This window comes from Chiloscyllium punctatum, chromosome 20, assembly GCF_047496795.1.
Source record: "Chiloscyllium punctatum isolate Juve2018m chromosome 20, sChiPun1.3, whole genome shotgun sequence".
Lineage (NCBI taxonomy): Eukaryota > Metazoa > Chordata > Chondrichthyes > Orectolobiformes > Hemiscylliidae > Chiloscyllium > Chiloscyllium punctatum.
The window spans coordinates 13,059,249-13,073,103 of record NC_092758.1 but is presented as its reverse complement, the minus strand read 5'-3'; the positions used below and the strand labels follow the sequence as shown (position 1 = coordinate 13,073,103).

At 40.9% G+C, this 13,855-nt stretch overlaps 1 protein-coding gene across 5 annotated transcripts in view; it reads left to right on the top strand.

The window, feature by feature from the left end:
• mgat4b (alpha-1,3-mannosyl-glycoprotein 4-beta-N-acetylglucosaminyltransferase B) overlaps positions 1 to 13,855 on the top strand; it is a 237,743-nt gene that overhangs the window by 191,147 nt on the left and 32,741 nt on the right. For all 5 annotated transcript variants that reach the window (XM_072590342.1, XM_072590343.1, XM_072590338.1 and 2 more), the window contains one exon: positions 10,718 to 10,848. In XM_072590342.1, coding sequence (XP_072446443.1) covers positions 10,718 to 10,848 — 131 coding nt within the window. The remainder of the gene's footprint in view (positions 1 to 10,717; positions 10,849 to 13,855) is intronic.

Sequence of the window (13,855 nt, the reverse complement as noted above, 5' to 3'; positions counted from 1 at the left end):
TCCCTGCACTTTCCACACTTTCCTTTTTAAAAAATATATATCCAGTTTTTTTTTGTACGTTTTTATTACATCTGCATCCACTGCCAATTCAGGCAGTGCCTTCCAGGGCATAACAATTTGCTGTTAATAAACTACTTTCCACCTCCATCTATTTCTTTTACCAAATATCTTAAATCTGAGTCATTTTCTATTGGCAGGTGGATCAATTACAAACGATTTCTCCCTATCTATTCTGTCAAGATGTCAAATGTGAACTGGTTGGTAGCATATTGGTCTCTGAATCAGAAAGCTTTGTGTTCAAAGACTTGAGCTAAAAAATGAGGTGGTTCCTTACAGATGAGATCCTAAACATCCCCATTCAGATTGCAGTGATTCCTGTTGCACAGTTTTGAGGAAGAGCAGGGAATTATCCCCCATGTCCTGGCTGATATTTATTCCAAAATGATCATCACTGAAGCATGATAACTAGCTGTAGTTAACCAGTGGTTATCTCATTGTTTGTGGTAAATTGCTGGGTACAAATTTGCTATTGCCTTTTTTATGTTACAACAGGGACTACATTTCTCAAGGTATTTGTAAAAGCAAGACTCTTCAAGTGCTGTTCTCTTCTCAGGATTTTGACATAGAGTCATAGAGAACAAACTCTTCGGTACAACCAATGCTGAACATAAGTCCCAAACTAAACTATCCCACCAGTCTGCTCTTGGTCCATATCCCTCCAAATCTTTTCTATTCATATACTTACCTAAGTGTTCTTTCAACATTCTTCTAATTGAATCCACAATGTTCAATTTGGAAATGAGGTTAAAACAGTCCAGAGAGCTCCTGAGTCCAAGCTTGGCATTTATGAAAATGCATTGAAATACTTGATAACTAGTGGCAAGATGATGGCATTGAGATAAATAGAACTCCATTAATGTTACTACTAAATTCCTATCAGTTAGCTCGGCAGTGACGAAGAACAGAATCTTCTGGACCATCAAGAGGTAAAATAGGAGATGGGAAGAATGAGGCTGGATGGTGGCATAACAATCTGCTACCACTTTCATTGTCATTGCATTGCTAATTGAGACTCTTAAGTGTCCAGTTGAAGACTTCTGAAGGGCCTTGGCCTGCCACAACTGGGGTTAACTCAGCAGCTGACAGGCAGGAGGTAACTAGAAGGAAGAGCTCCATATTAAAAACAGTCATTGTCTAATTGAGGGTGTGGATATTAGGTAGGGAGGTGGCCATTGACAGCCTGCCCTGATCCTTGCTTTCATCACCCCTTTTCCCTGTTTCACTGCAACCATCAACCCTGGAAACACCTCCAGGCGTGCATGACACCTGAATACACACACACACATACATGCATGAATATCTGACATATGCATACCTACATCCACACTTACAAATTGACGCATGCAAACATGCACACGTATATAACATGTACACATGTACATAACATGCACACACCGACATGCATGCACGAATACCTACATGAACCAGCGCCAACATGTGCACAAGCACCAGCACCTACTTGCCAATAACCACACCTACCCCTGATCTCTCCTCCGAATTCTGGGACTCTAGGATTACGTTCCTGGCTGCAGCCACAGCCTTCTATCCAGCACCTGTCAAGGTAGGAGGAACCTCATCCCAGGAGACTTCAGAACCACCCAATTGACTGTCAGAAGGTAGGACCTACCAGCATAAGTCTGCTGGTTTTACGGCCACTAGTAGAAGATTCTGTCCTCTGGGTCCAAATCAGTTCTGCCCACTGTTATCAATGCTAAATTGAATTGCCTACAGTCATCTAGTAAGGTAAAAAGGTAATATTTCCCTCCCCACCCCTTTCCGCCTTCCGCAAAGACCGTTCCCTCCGTGACTACCTGGTCAGGTCCACACCCCCCTACGACCCACCCTCCCATTCTGGCACTTTCCCCTGCCACCGCAGGAACTGTAAAACCTGTGCCCACACCTCCTCCCTCACCTCTATCCAAGGCCCTAAAGGAGCCTTCCACATCCATCAAAGTTTCACCTGCACATCCACCAATATCATTTATTGTATCCGTTGCTCCCGATGTGGTCTCCTCTACATTGGGGAGACTGGGCGCCTCCTAGCAGAGCGCTTTAGGGAACATCTCCGAGACACCCGCACCAATCAACCAAACCGCCCCGTGGCCCAACATTTCAACTCCCCCTCCCACTCTGCCGAGGACATGGAGGTCCTGGGCCTCCTTCACCGCCGCTCCCTCACCACCCGACGCCTGGAGGAAGAACGCCTCATCTTCCGCCTCGGAACACTTCAACCCCAGGGCATCAATGTGGACTTCAACAGCTTCCTCATTTCCCCTTCCCCCACCTCATCCCAGTTTCAAACTTGCAGCTCACTTACTGTCTCCTTGACTTGTCCGACCTGCCTATCTTCTTTTCCACCTATTCATTCCACCCTCTCCTCCTTGACCTATCACCTTCATCTCCTCCCCCACTCGCCCATTGTACTCTATGCTACTCTCTCCCCACCCCCACCCTCCTCTAGCTTATCTTTCCATGCTTCAGGCTCACTGCCTTTATTCCTGATGAAGGGCTTTTGCCCGAAACGTTGATTTCGCTGCTCGTTGGATGCTGCCTGAACTGCTGTGCTCTTCCAGCACCACTAATCCAGTACAGTCATCTAGTGGCTGGGCTGCAGGACTAAAAATTTAAATGACCTAGACAAAGAAGAATCCAGCGACTATAGCAGCTAAAGGAAGAAGTAGAGTGTTTTGCAGATAGGGTGAGATACAATAAGACAGCAAGAAGCTCATTTAAGATATGTGTTTCTATACTGTGCATCCTGTTTGGTTTAGCTGCTTGAGATATTTGTACCATATACGCCAACAGTTTATAGGATTTGCATTGTTAGCAAGCTATCAGCAGTGACTATCTTTGTTCCTGATGAAGGATTTCCTTTTAGTGCCTCCCATTCCTCTTTTTTGTGATTTATGTTTTTTTTCTCTGTTAATTTGATCTTGTGTATTCATTCAGTTGAAGAGAGTTCTTTGCCTCAGCCTGTTACATATTCAGGAAGATTTATGAACTCAGGTGTTCAGTGTATTGAGTGTGAAATTGTTCCATTCAATGTAAGTGTACTGCCTGAGTTGTCTAATGAATTTATATTAGGAATATAGAAACAGAAATGGGCCGTTCATCCCCTCGAGCTTATACTATCATTCAGTTAGATCATGGCTAATTGCAACTTCATTTGCCTGTCATGGCTCCATATCCCTTGATACTCCTATCCCAAAAACCTCTTCTCATAAATTACTGTTGATTGTAGCATCCACAGCCTTTTCGTTGAGTTGGTTTCAAGCTTTTAGTACTGTGTACAAGAAAGAGGATCTTGATCTAATTTCTAAAAAACCCAACTGCACAATTATCCAACCCAGAGCAGAAATCGGCCATTCACTAAGATCATGACTGATCTATTTGTGTTTTGAATTCCACATATCCAATCCCATTTGATTTCCCTGCCTGAAATAATCTGAATACTTCCATCTTAAAACAAAAAAAATCTTTAACCCTGCATCGCAACCTTCTGAGGCAGAGGAGTCCAAAGTCGCACAAAGCTCTGAGAGAAAAATATTCTCCTCCTAGCAGTCCTCAAAGAGCAACTCCTAATTTTAAAACCGTACCCCTTGATTTCTACACTCACCTGCCAGAGGAAATATCATTTCCTCATGTATCTTATCAAGACAAGCCTCACTTCTAAACTTAAGGGAAAATTAGCCCAGTCTTTCCAACTTGTATTCAGAAGACAACCCATTCCAGATATCAGTTGAGTAAATCTCCTCTGAACTGCCTCCAGTGCGTTTACTTCCTTTAAATATGGAGAGCAAAACTGCACACCATAAGGCCATAACATATAGGAGCAGAAATCAGCCCTTCAGCCCATCATGTCTGTTCCACCATTCAGTAAGCTCATAGCTGATCTGAAACTCCTCAACTTTCCTGCCTTTTCCCTATAACCCTATGTCCTTTACTGATTAAAAATCTGTTCTACTCAGCCTTGAAATTAACAACTCCAGCCTCCACAGCCCTGTGAAGTAAAGAATTCTATAGATTCACTACCCTCAGAATAAATTCCGTCTTGTTTCTGTTTTAAGTGGGTGGCCGCTTACCCTAAGATTATGCCCCATGGTGTTAGTTTCCCACAAGGCAAAACACCTTTTTCACATCTACCCTAACAAGACCCTTAAGAATCTTGCATGTTTGAAACAGGTCACTTCTCATTCTTCTAAACTGCAAAGAGTACCAGTGCAATCTACTCAACCTTTCCTCCTAAAACAGTCCCTCCATACCCGTGATTAGCTTAGTGAACCTTCTCTATCTCTGATACATTAGCTCCAGTGTAGATCCCAAACTATTTGCAGTATTCCAGTTGTCAGCTGACTAATGCCTAATTTGGTGTTAGCAAGACTTCCCTTTTTCTTGTCACTTTCAATTTTTTTAAAAATGTATTTTTTCAGGATTCTAATTTTTTTTTGCTAGATTGCACAGGAAGTAGTAATTAAGAGGAAATTTTGTTTGCCACTATCTGTCATTAAAAAATCTAGATAGTCTTTTATATTCCGTCCCTTGGAAATGTTTTGAAAATTTGACTTAAGATTTCACAAATCAGGAAATAAAAGGTTGGTTGTGATTTTATGAAGAAGAACCATGAAACTGTTTGGATTATCATAAAAATGTTAATGTCCATGAGGGAAGGAAACCTACTGTCCTTACTCAGACTGGGCCTTGATGTGACTCAGTCCCATACCAGCATGCATGACACAGAAGCGGTCCAGTGAGCCAGTCACTTGGTTAAAGAGGAAATGTGCAATGAATGAGAGCCTTAACATTGACATTATATTGAGAATGGAAAAAAAATCTCTACCTGCAGCCTGACCAGGCCACTATTCATTTTGAGTGTGTCTTTATGGGATGAAATTAAATCATTGGGGCAATATGGTCCAACATCATAGTAACTTCAGTTTTCCTTGCAATGTGTTGGATTTGGTTTGTTATTTTGCACTGCTGAGCTATATTCAGTTTAGGTTCAGTTGAATCTCTAATTAAACGTAAATCTAGCAACTTTACAAGTATTATGTTGATCAAGTCAGCGCTACGTAGTCTTTATGACTCTTAGTGATGTAAAATGTTCTTCATTGTGAAATAAAAAAAATTATTACATTGGAGAACAGCTGGAGGTATGTCTTAGGAATTCAGAGCAGCTGTTTCTTTGTTTTAAAATAATGAACAAGTATAATGTATATGTCCAAGTACAACAACAAAGACCAGATATGAAGTATATTTAACCTCTAATCTTTTAGCTGTTTTTTTTTGGTGTCTAATGATGACTGTGAATTCATTGCTGATTGTCAGGAAACTCCCATCTGGTTTACTGACCTTTTGGGGAAGGAAATTATCATCCTTACCTGAACTGGTCTATATGTGACTCCAAGCGCACAACAATGTGGTTATCTCTCAGCTTCACTCTCAGAAATAAAATGCTGCTCACACACCATGAATCAACTTGTTAAAAACAAAGAATAGGGGAGTTTTCTCCAGCATCCTGGCCAATATTTATCCCTTAGCCGGCATCAATTAAGCAATTAGTTTTAGAACAATCTAAATAAATTCATTGGTAACCATCCTACAAACCAAACATCCCTATCTCCAATTTCACTTTTCTTTATTTGGTTTGGCATCAATTTTATCTGGTTATGATCCCATGAAGTGGCTTTGAATTTTATTGTTATGAAGTGGCATGCTATTCCTGTGTTAACAGGAAAGGAAGCAATAGCCCTTTCTACTTTCTACTTAATCAGTTGATTTCTGGGATTTTAATAGAATATTAAATTACAAGTGATGTAGAAACATTCTGGGCCTCTTTGACCTATTGTGGGTGCACTGTTTTACTCTTATACAAATCTGGATGAACACAAGTGTTGGTCTCACACTAAAGTAGCAATTTGAAAGCAGGTTCATCCTTCCACTACGCAATAGTGATTGCTGCATCACTCACTACTCAAAGTATAGAGTCCTACAGCATGGAAACAGACCCTTTTGGTCCAACCAGTTCATACCGAACATAATTCCCACCTGCCTGCTCCTGGCCCATATCCCTCAATCTTTCCTATTAATGTACCTATCCAAATGTCTTTTAAGTGTTGTAATTGTACGTGCATCCACCACTTCCTCAGGAAGTTCATTCCACACACGAACCATCCTCTGTAAAACATTTGCCTCTCATGTAATTTTTTAAATCTCTGTCCTCTCACCTTAAAAATGTGCCTCTTAGTTTTGAAATCCCCCAACCTAGGGAAAAGGCAACTACCATTAACTCTATCTATACCTCTCGTTATTTTATAAACTTCTGTTCGGTTGCCTCTCAACTTCCTATGCTCCAGTGAAAAAAGTCCCAACCTGTCCAGCCTTTCTTTGGAATTCAAATCTTTCATACCCGGCAACATCCTGGTAAAAATCTTCTGAACCCTCTCTAACTTAATATCCTTCATGTAACAGAGCGACCTGGACTGGACACAGTATTATGAAGAATGGCTCTTGAAAGTGAAAACACCATAAACAATATGTGTATTTAAAATGAGAGTACATTAGTATTCTGGGAAAGATCAGAAATAACACTTTGTCTGCAAAGCCTAAATTAAACTTTTATTCATTCAGTTGCCAGTATGTTGCTTATTCCAAGTTACCACAAATGGACTTTGATGTGACAGATCTGCTTATTAGGCTACTTCAGAAGGTCCTTAAGTGTTGATATAGGACTGGAGATACACTCCAACTTAGTTTGGCTAAGGTTGACAGATTTTCATCCCTCATTTGGATTCTTTTACTGCAATCTGACAGTAACAATTACCATGAAACTAAAACAATTTTTTGAAAATTGAAGAGTAAGTTCAAATTCAATACTGTAGTTATTTTAACCTGTTCAGATATATTGTGACCTACCTCCAGGAAAGGTGGGATTTGAACCCAGATCTTCTGGCTCTGAGATAGGGACACTACCATTCTGCCACAAGACCTCAAATCAGGATTGAACCAATGACCTTAAGATCTTCAGTCTAACTAACTCCAATCTGAGCTATTTAAGCTAATGTTTTAGTGTAGTACAAATATCACTTGCCACCTTTCCTTGCCCAGAAGCCCATTCCTACTGGGGAAGAATTCTTAGTTATTTTTAATCAACCTGTTCGGACAGGTTACAACATGCCTCTGGAATAGGTGGCCTTCTGACCCAGGTACAAGGACACTACTACTGTGTCACAAGAGCCCTAACATAATACCATATACTGTTTGTGAAGGTGCAGTACTGTATAAGAATGCAGTTTAGTTTCATTGCAAGACTAATGTTATCTACATAAATATTCATCATGGTAACTCCACATGCAATTAATTAAGAATCAGGAGGTTGTTCTGCCTGTGTGGGTTTAAATCCTACTCCCATTATTGGCTTATGGAATGTTCTATCAATTTCTTAGAGCAATGTCAACCGAATGGATTTAATTCCTGTACTGGCTGAGATCACCACGAATCCCTGCCTTCTCAACCTCAACCCCTGCCTGGAGAGTGGTTACCCTCAGGTTACACTCACCACCAGTCATCCCGAGAGGCAACTGATGTCCTCTTGGACAATGGCAGCTTTCACTACTTTCACTGCCTCCATGCTGCTCTGGTAGTGGTTGCATGCTAATGTCTCTGTAGTTCAACTTGAGCCCATGACTCTTTGAACCAAGAGAACTACCCACTGTGCCACAGCTGGCAGGGAACCATTGGGAAAGTGGAGTTCGAGTAGAATATCAGCTCTGATCATATTGAATAGTGCAAATTCTCAAGTAGATCAATGATTTACTTACTTTACACCTATTTCTTATGTTCCAATAGTGCTTGTGATGAAGTGGGGTCTTATTGAAGGAGAAGCAGGTAGCAAAACAGAGGCGTTCAAGGAAAGAATTCCACAAGTTGGAACCTAAATGGATGAAGGCGCAGCCACTATTGAATGAAGGATTGGGGCCTAAGGACATGGCAAATCACCTGAGAGAAGCCATCAAATTAGAGAAGAGGGTGACTGAGGATGTTAAAGATTCAGAGAGGGAATGAGGGTATGAAAGGCATTTAAACACTGGGATGATAGTTTTAAGTTGGACATGGCAGAAACAAAAACAAATTAACGGCTTGTTAATTAGATTGAGGAGTTCAGTGATTATATTCTTCAAACAGTAACTTTTGGTTTAACAGCAGCATAGGGCTAGCAAATGCCCTTGACTTCTAAGAGGCTGTGAAACCCACAACCATTGGACCAAAGCAAGAATGCTGTTCTCTCAACCCAATTAGCGCTCAAAGCTGAAGAAACTAGAGGGTACTTCCTCATGACTGCCAGTTAATGGAATTGAAAAGCAGGGACTGTTTAAACAGGCAGTTTTGAGTTTTGTGGACTTGCCCAGCTGTTCCGTTGAGAGTGCATGACTGAATTTTTATTGTTATTCAGATTAACAAAGCAAGAAAAGTGTATAAATCTGCAAGTGACTGATATGCCACGTAACTTTTATTGGTAATATTTCTCTCATAATATTGCTCAAGTGAACCATTAACATCTCTGTTAATAAGACTATAAAAAAGCAAACTAAACTTTGGGGTTAATTTCTAGTGGAATAGAATAGAGATGCAGGGATGCTAAATTTGCATAGGACCATGATTAGACTGCCTGCAGGGTATAAATGTAGTTCTGTGGTATTTGTTTTCCAAAAATTTAACTAGAAATCAGTTCCGAACAGCATTCTGCCTACTTGCACCAAATGGACTGCAGTGGGACAAGAAGGCAGCTCACCACCACCTTCTCAAGGTCAATTAGTAATGAGCAGTAAAGCTGGCCTAACCAGCAGTGCTCCTATCCTGTGAATAATTTTGAAAAGTATACAGAGGTACTTGAAAGTACAAAAGAAAATGCATGAGGATGAACTGAGAGGCTTTATCAGGAAATAACAGGCTGTATTCTCCAGGAAAGAGAAAGCTAAGGGTGGCTTGATTGTCGTCTTGGATTATAGTAAACACAGGGAAGATGTTTCCACTTTTGGGTGAGGTCAGAACTTAGGGCCACAAATATGTAAGTTGCATATAAATTCATGAGGCCTGAATGAATCAGTTGGGCTGAATAGCCTTTTCCTACACTACAAATTCTGTAAAATGATGTTCAGTTTGGAATATTCACTGCTAGTTATATTGGATTGTTTTTTGCACTGTTTCCCTGCACAGCCATGGTGTTAATGTTGACAGTTTGCCAAACAGCCTACTCAATGAGTTTATCATCAGTTACTGTTTCCAGCCAGCTGTTTCAGTGGGATAAGTAAAGGAGGTCTTGCAGTCTATGTAATGGAGAGTTACCCTCTGGGGGACAGGGCAGTCAGGACCAAAAGCCATGGGAAGTGTGTGCGCCTTGTTCATTCATTCATCCCACTGGGGAGTCTTCTGTGAAACCAGCTAAATTGAATGTAAACAAAGGAAACTAGCAGCTTAGACTAGTCAAGGGTTGGATTGGTATTAAAAAGGCTGTTATTAATGCTGCGAACAGTATTTAGCTGGAGTATAATTGCTTTGTTTTGTATCTAATTTTTAGCATAATGAGCAGGTAGCAGGGCTTTGAAAGTCTGATTTTTAAATTTTTTCCCCATCACAAACATGCAGAAAATAAAGCATTAGTAATAATTCACTGGAAAACAAAGGATTAATGCAAATATGTATTGTGTTGAAGAATTATTCGAACTGGTGCATTTCCTCAACACCGATCCCCCTTTATAATTGTCTTGGCAGCTTCAGCACAGTCTATTGATGAGGTTAGCAAATTTGTTTCTCCTGAGTTTGCCACGGCAGTTCTTTATTGAACGCCTCCAACTCGGGCTGAGACACATGCAAATTGAAACAAGCTCAATATTATTCCTCATTTATAAACTGCAATATTCCTTGTGTCCTTGTTTGCTTTCTTAAATTTGGATGAGAGCTGGCAAGGATGTTACATAAAGATTTCTGGTGTGAACCCAAGTTTCGGAATGAGGTCTGATAGCAACCTTGTTGTTTTGAGTGTGAACTATTTTTCTCGCATTAGGCTTTTGTATTTTAGAGTTAACCTCTGGACTCCACTTGCTGAACCTCTGTTTTTCTGCCCCCACTCCTCCTCTAAGTTTCTTAAATTCTAGCTGTTTTGACCAAATCTAATATATCCACATCATTGTTTGCTGATCACACTCCAGTACAGAAATTAGTACATTTTTCTAACGTCTTGGGCTTGACAAAATAAAGGCTGAAACTGCAGTACAGTATTGCGATACAGCTCCAGGATGTTGTGTTGTGTTTGAATTTGTCAAACACATTCAGAAAATGAATTTATCCCTACTGCTCAGGATACTATTATTTCTCCAACCATATATTATCTAAATTTCACATGGCGCATGTATCAGCTCCACTATGCCAAACATTAGTACAGCATGATTACAGATTCATAGAACGGTTGCAATGGAGATGGAGGCTATTTGGCCTACCATGTCTGTCCTGGCTCTCTGAAGGAGCAATTCATTTAATACCACACTGCATGATGCCCCCACTGTTCTTTCAGATCATAATACAGTTCTCTTTTAGTCATATAACTAATCTTTGTTCAATAAGAATAGTTGATATTCACCATATTTTGTTTCATTTTGTCTAGGAAAGATGTTCAAATCACTGGATCTAAGTCTGATTGTGGAGTTTATTTTGATGTTCTACAAGGATAAGCCCATCGATTGGCTGCTAGACCATGTTCTATGGGTTAAAGTCTGTAACCCAGAAAAGGACGCAGTAAGTAGAACATTCAGTGTTTACAGGGCCGGATATTTCTCCCTTCTCCTCTCAACCCCTTCCTCCCCATTTGTTAGCTTTCCTTTCCTGAAGGGTTTATTAATAATGTTTTGTACAATCACAGACTGATAAAGACACTCTGGTCCATTCAGTCAGTCCCACCCATATAATTGTGATATCTTGTGAATTACAATATAGAATCTGTTACCCCATGCAGCATCACAGTGGCTCAGTGGTTAGCACTGTTGCCTCACAGCATCAGGGACCCAGGTTCGAGGGCGGCAAGTTGGCTCAGTGGTGAGCATTGCTGTCTCACAGCGTCAGAAACCCAGATTAGATTCCAGCCTTGGGCAACTGTCTGTGTGGAGTTTGCACATTCTCCCCATGTCTGTGTGGGTTTCCTCCGGGTGCTCCTGTTTCCTCCCACAGTCTAAAGATGTGCAGGTCAGGTGAATTGGCTATACTAAATTGCCCATAGTGTTCAGGAATATGTAGGTTAGATGCATTAGTTAGGAGAAATGTGGAGTAATAGGGCAGGGGAATTGATCTGGGTGAGTTATTCTTTAGAGGGTCAGTGTGGACATGTTGGGCCAAATGGCCTGTTTCCACACTGTGTAGGAATTCTATGAATCATGTGGACTCTTGGGAGAGGTGAAATTTCAAGTTTCAAAAACCTGAATTCTCTGAAGTACCTGCTCTTTTGCAACAGAAGATGCTGACATCAGCTGGAATTCAATTCTGTTCATCAATTTGGAGTCCACTGCATAAACTGGCAACCTGTTCCAAAAGGCTCAATTCTCTTGGAGGAAAATTTACGCCTAAATTCAAACCTGGATCCAACCTTATATAACTTAAAATTGTGTCCTTTGATTCTCACCAAAGTATTAATTTCAAGGGAGTCTGCACCCAGGAAATTGTATTCTTTACCATTGAGGGTTGTCAAGGCTGGGTCATTAACTATATTCAAAGCTGAGGTGGACAGATTTGTAATCAATAAGGGAATCTGGATTATGGGGAAAAGGCAGGAAAGTGGAGTTGAGATTATCAGATCAGTCATTATCTCGTTGAATGGCGAAGCAGATTTGATGAGCTGAATGGCCTACTGCTGAGAAGGAAAGAAACTACAATCTTATGCCATCTGTAAGCAACAAGGCAAATTTTTGTTTGAGGTACCTGTCAAGATTTGACGGATAATTTTTAATGCTATCCATTATTATCCATGTAAGAGATGTTTCTTAATCAAGTCAGTACCAGACTCCATAGAGTAATTTGCATTCAAATTGAAGCTGCACCGTTTTAAAACCTTACACATGGTGACTAACTCAGCAGTAGGTAATTAATGGTAATCTGTGTGTTCTCACTGTAGGAGATGAGCACAGGCGTTCTTATTTATTTGACTTCCCTCAATTTACAATCCCTCATTTGCACATTTTGAGTAATCATCCCCAATTAGATGTGCAAATGAAGAGCCTAATATCTTAAAGAACTTCATGTGCAGTGAACATTGAAGCAGAGTGAGTGCAGCTTTGTATGGACTTAAACAGATGCCATTTTGTGTACAAGTGATGAGTTGATTTTTTTTTTGTATACACTTTTTATTCATGCATAGATGTCCCAGGCTGGACCAGTATTTATTGCCCCTCCCTAGTTGCCTTGAGAATGTGGTGGTGAGCTGCCTTCTTAAACTGCTGCAGTCCACAGTGCCCTTACCATGTGAATTCCAGGATTTTGACTAGCAACAGTGAAGGAATGGTGACCTATTTCCAAATCAGGAGGATGAGTGGCTTGGAGGGAAATTTGAAGGTGGTGGTGTTCTCATGTATCTGCTACCCTTGTCCTTTTAAATGGAAGTGGTTGTCAGCTTGGAAGGTGCTATCTAAGCATTGGTAGCTGGTACACACCACTATTGGTAAGTGTCGGTGGTGAGGGAGTGAATGTTTTTGGATGTGGTGTCAATCAAGCAGGCAGCTTTGTGCTGGGTGTTATCAGTCTTCTTGTGGTGTTGAAGCTGCATCCATCCAGACAAGTGGGGAATATTCCATCACACTCTTGACTTGTGCCTTTAAATAGTGAACAGGCTTTGGGAAGTCAGAAGGTGAGTTAAGCTTCACAGTATTCCCAGCTTCTGACCTGCTCTTAAAGCCACTGTGTGGCAAGTCCAGTTGAGTTTCTGATCAACACTAACCCCAAAGATGATGATAGTGTTGAATTTAGTGATGGTAACACCATTGAATATCAAGGAGCAAAGGTTAGATTATCTCTCTTATTGGAAGTAGTCGTAGCTGATATTTGTGTGGTTCAAATATTACTTGCCACTTTTCAGCCAAAGACTGGATATTGTAAAGATCTTGTTGTATTTGAACATGACTACTTCAGTATCTGAAGAGTTGTCAGCAAACATCTCCACTCCTGACCTTATGATGGATGGAGGGTTAATGCTGAAATACCTGAAGATGGTTAGGCCTAGGACACTATGCTGAGGAACTCCTGCAGAGATATCCTAGAACTGAGATGACTGACCTCCAATAACCACAACCATCTTCCCATGAGTCAGGTATGCCTCCAACCAGAGCAGAGCTTGCCCTAATAACCATTGATTGCAGTTTTCCTTTGGCTGTTTGATGCCTCGCTCAGTCAAATGCAGTCTTGATGTCAAGAGCAGTCACTCTCACCTCACCCCTGGAATGGTGATACTGCTGTTTGGGACATAGTCATAGTCACAGAATCATTCCTTACAGACAGTGCAGGCTGTTGCTTGACTAGATTGTGAGGCAGCTCTCCCAATTTTGGCACTAGCCCCCAGATCTTAGAGGATTTTTCAAGGTTGACAGTGCGGTTTCTGCCATTGTCTTTTCCGGTGCTTCGGTCAATGCCAGGTGGTCCATCCAGTTTCATTTCTTTGTAGAGACTTTGTACCAAATTGATACAACCTGAGTGGCTTGTTAGGCTACTTCAGAGACAGTTGAGAATTAACTACGTGACTGACATGTAGGCCATACCAGGTGAG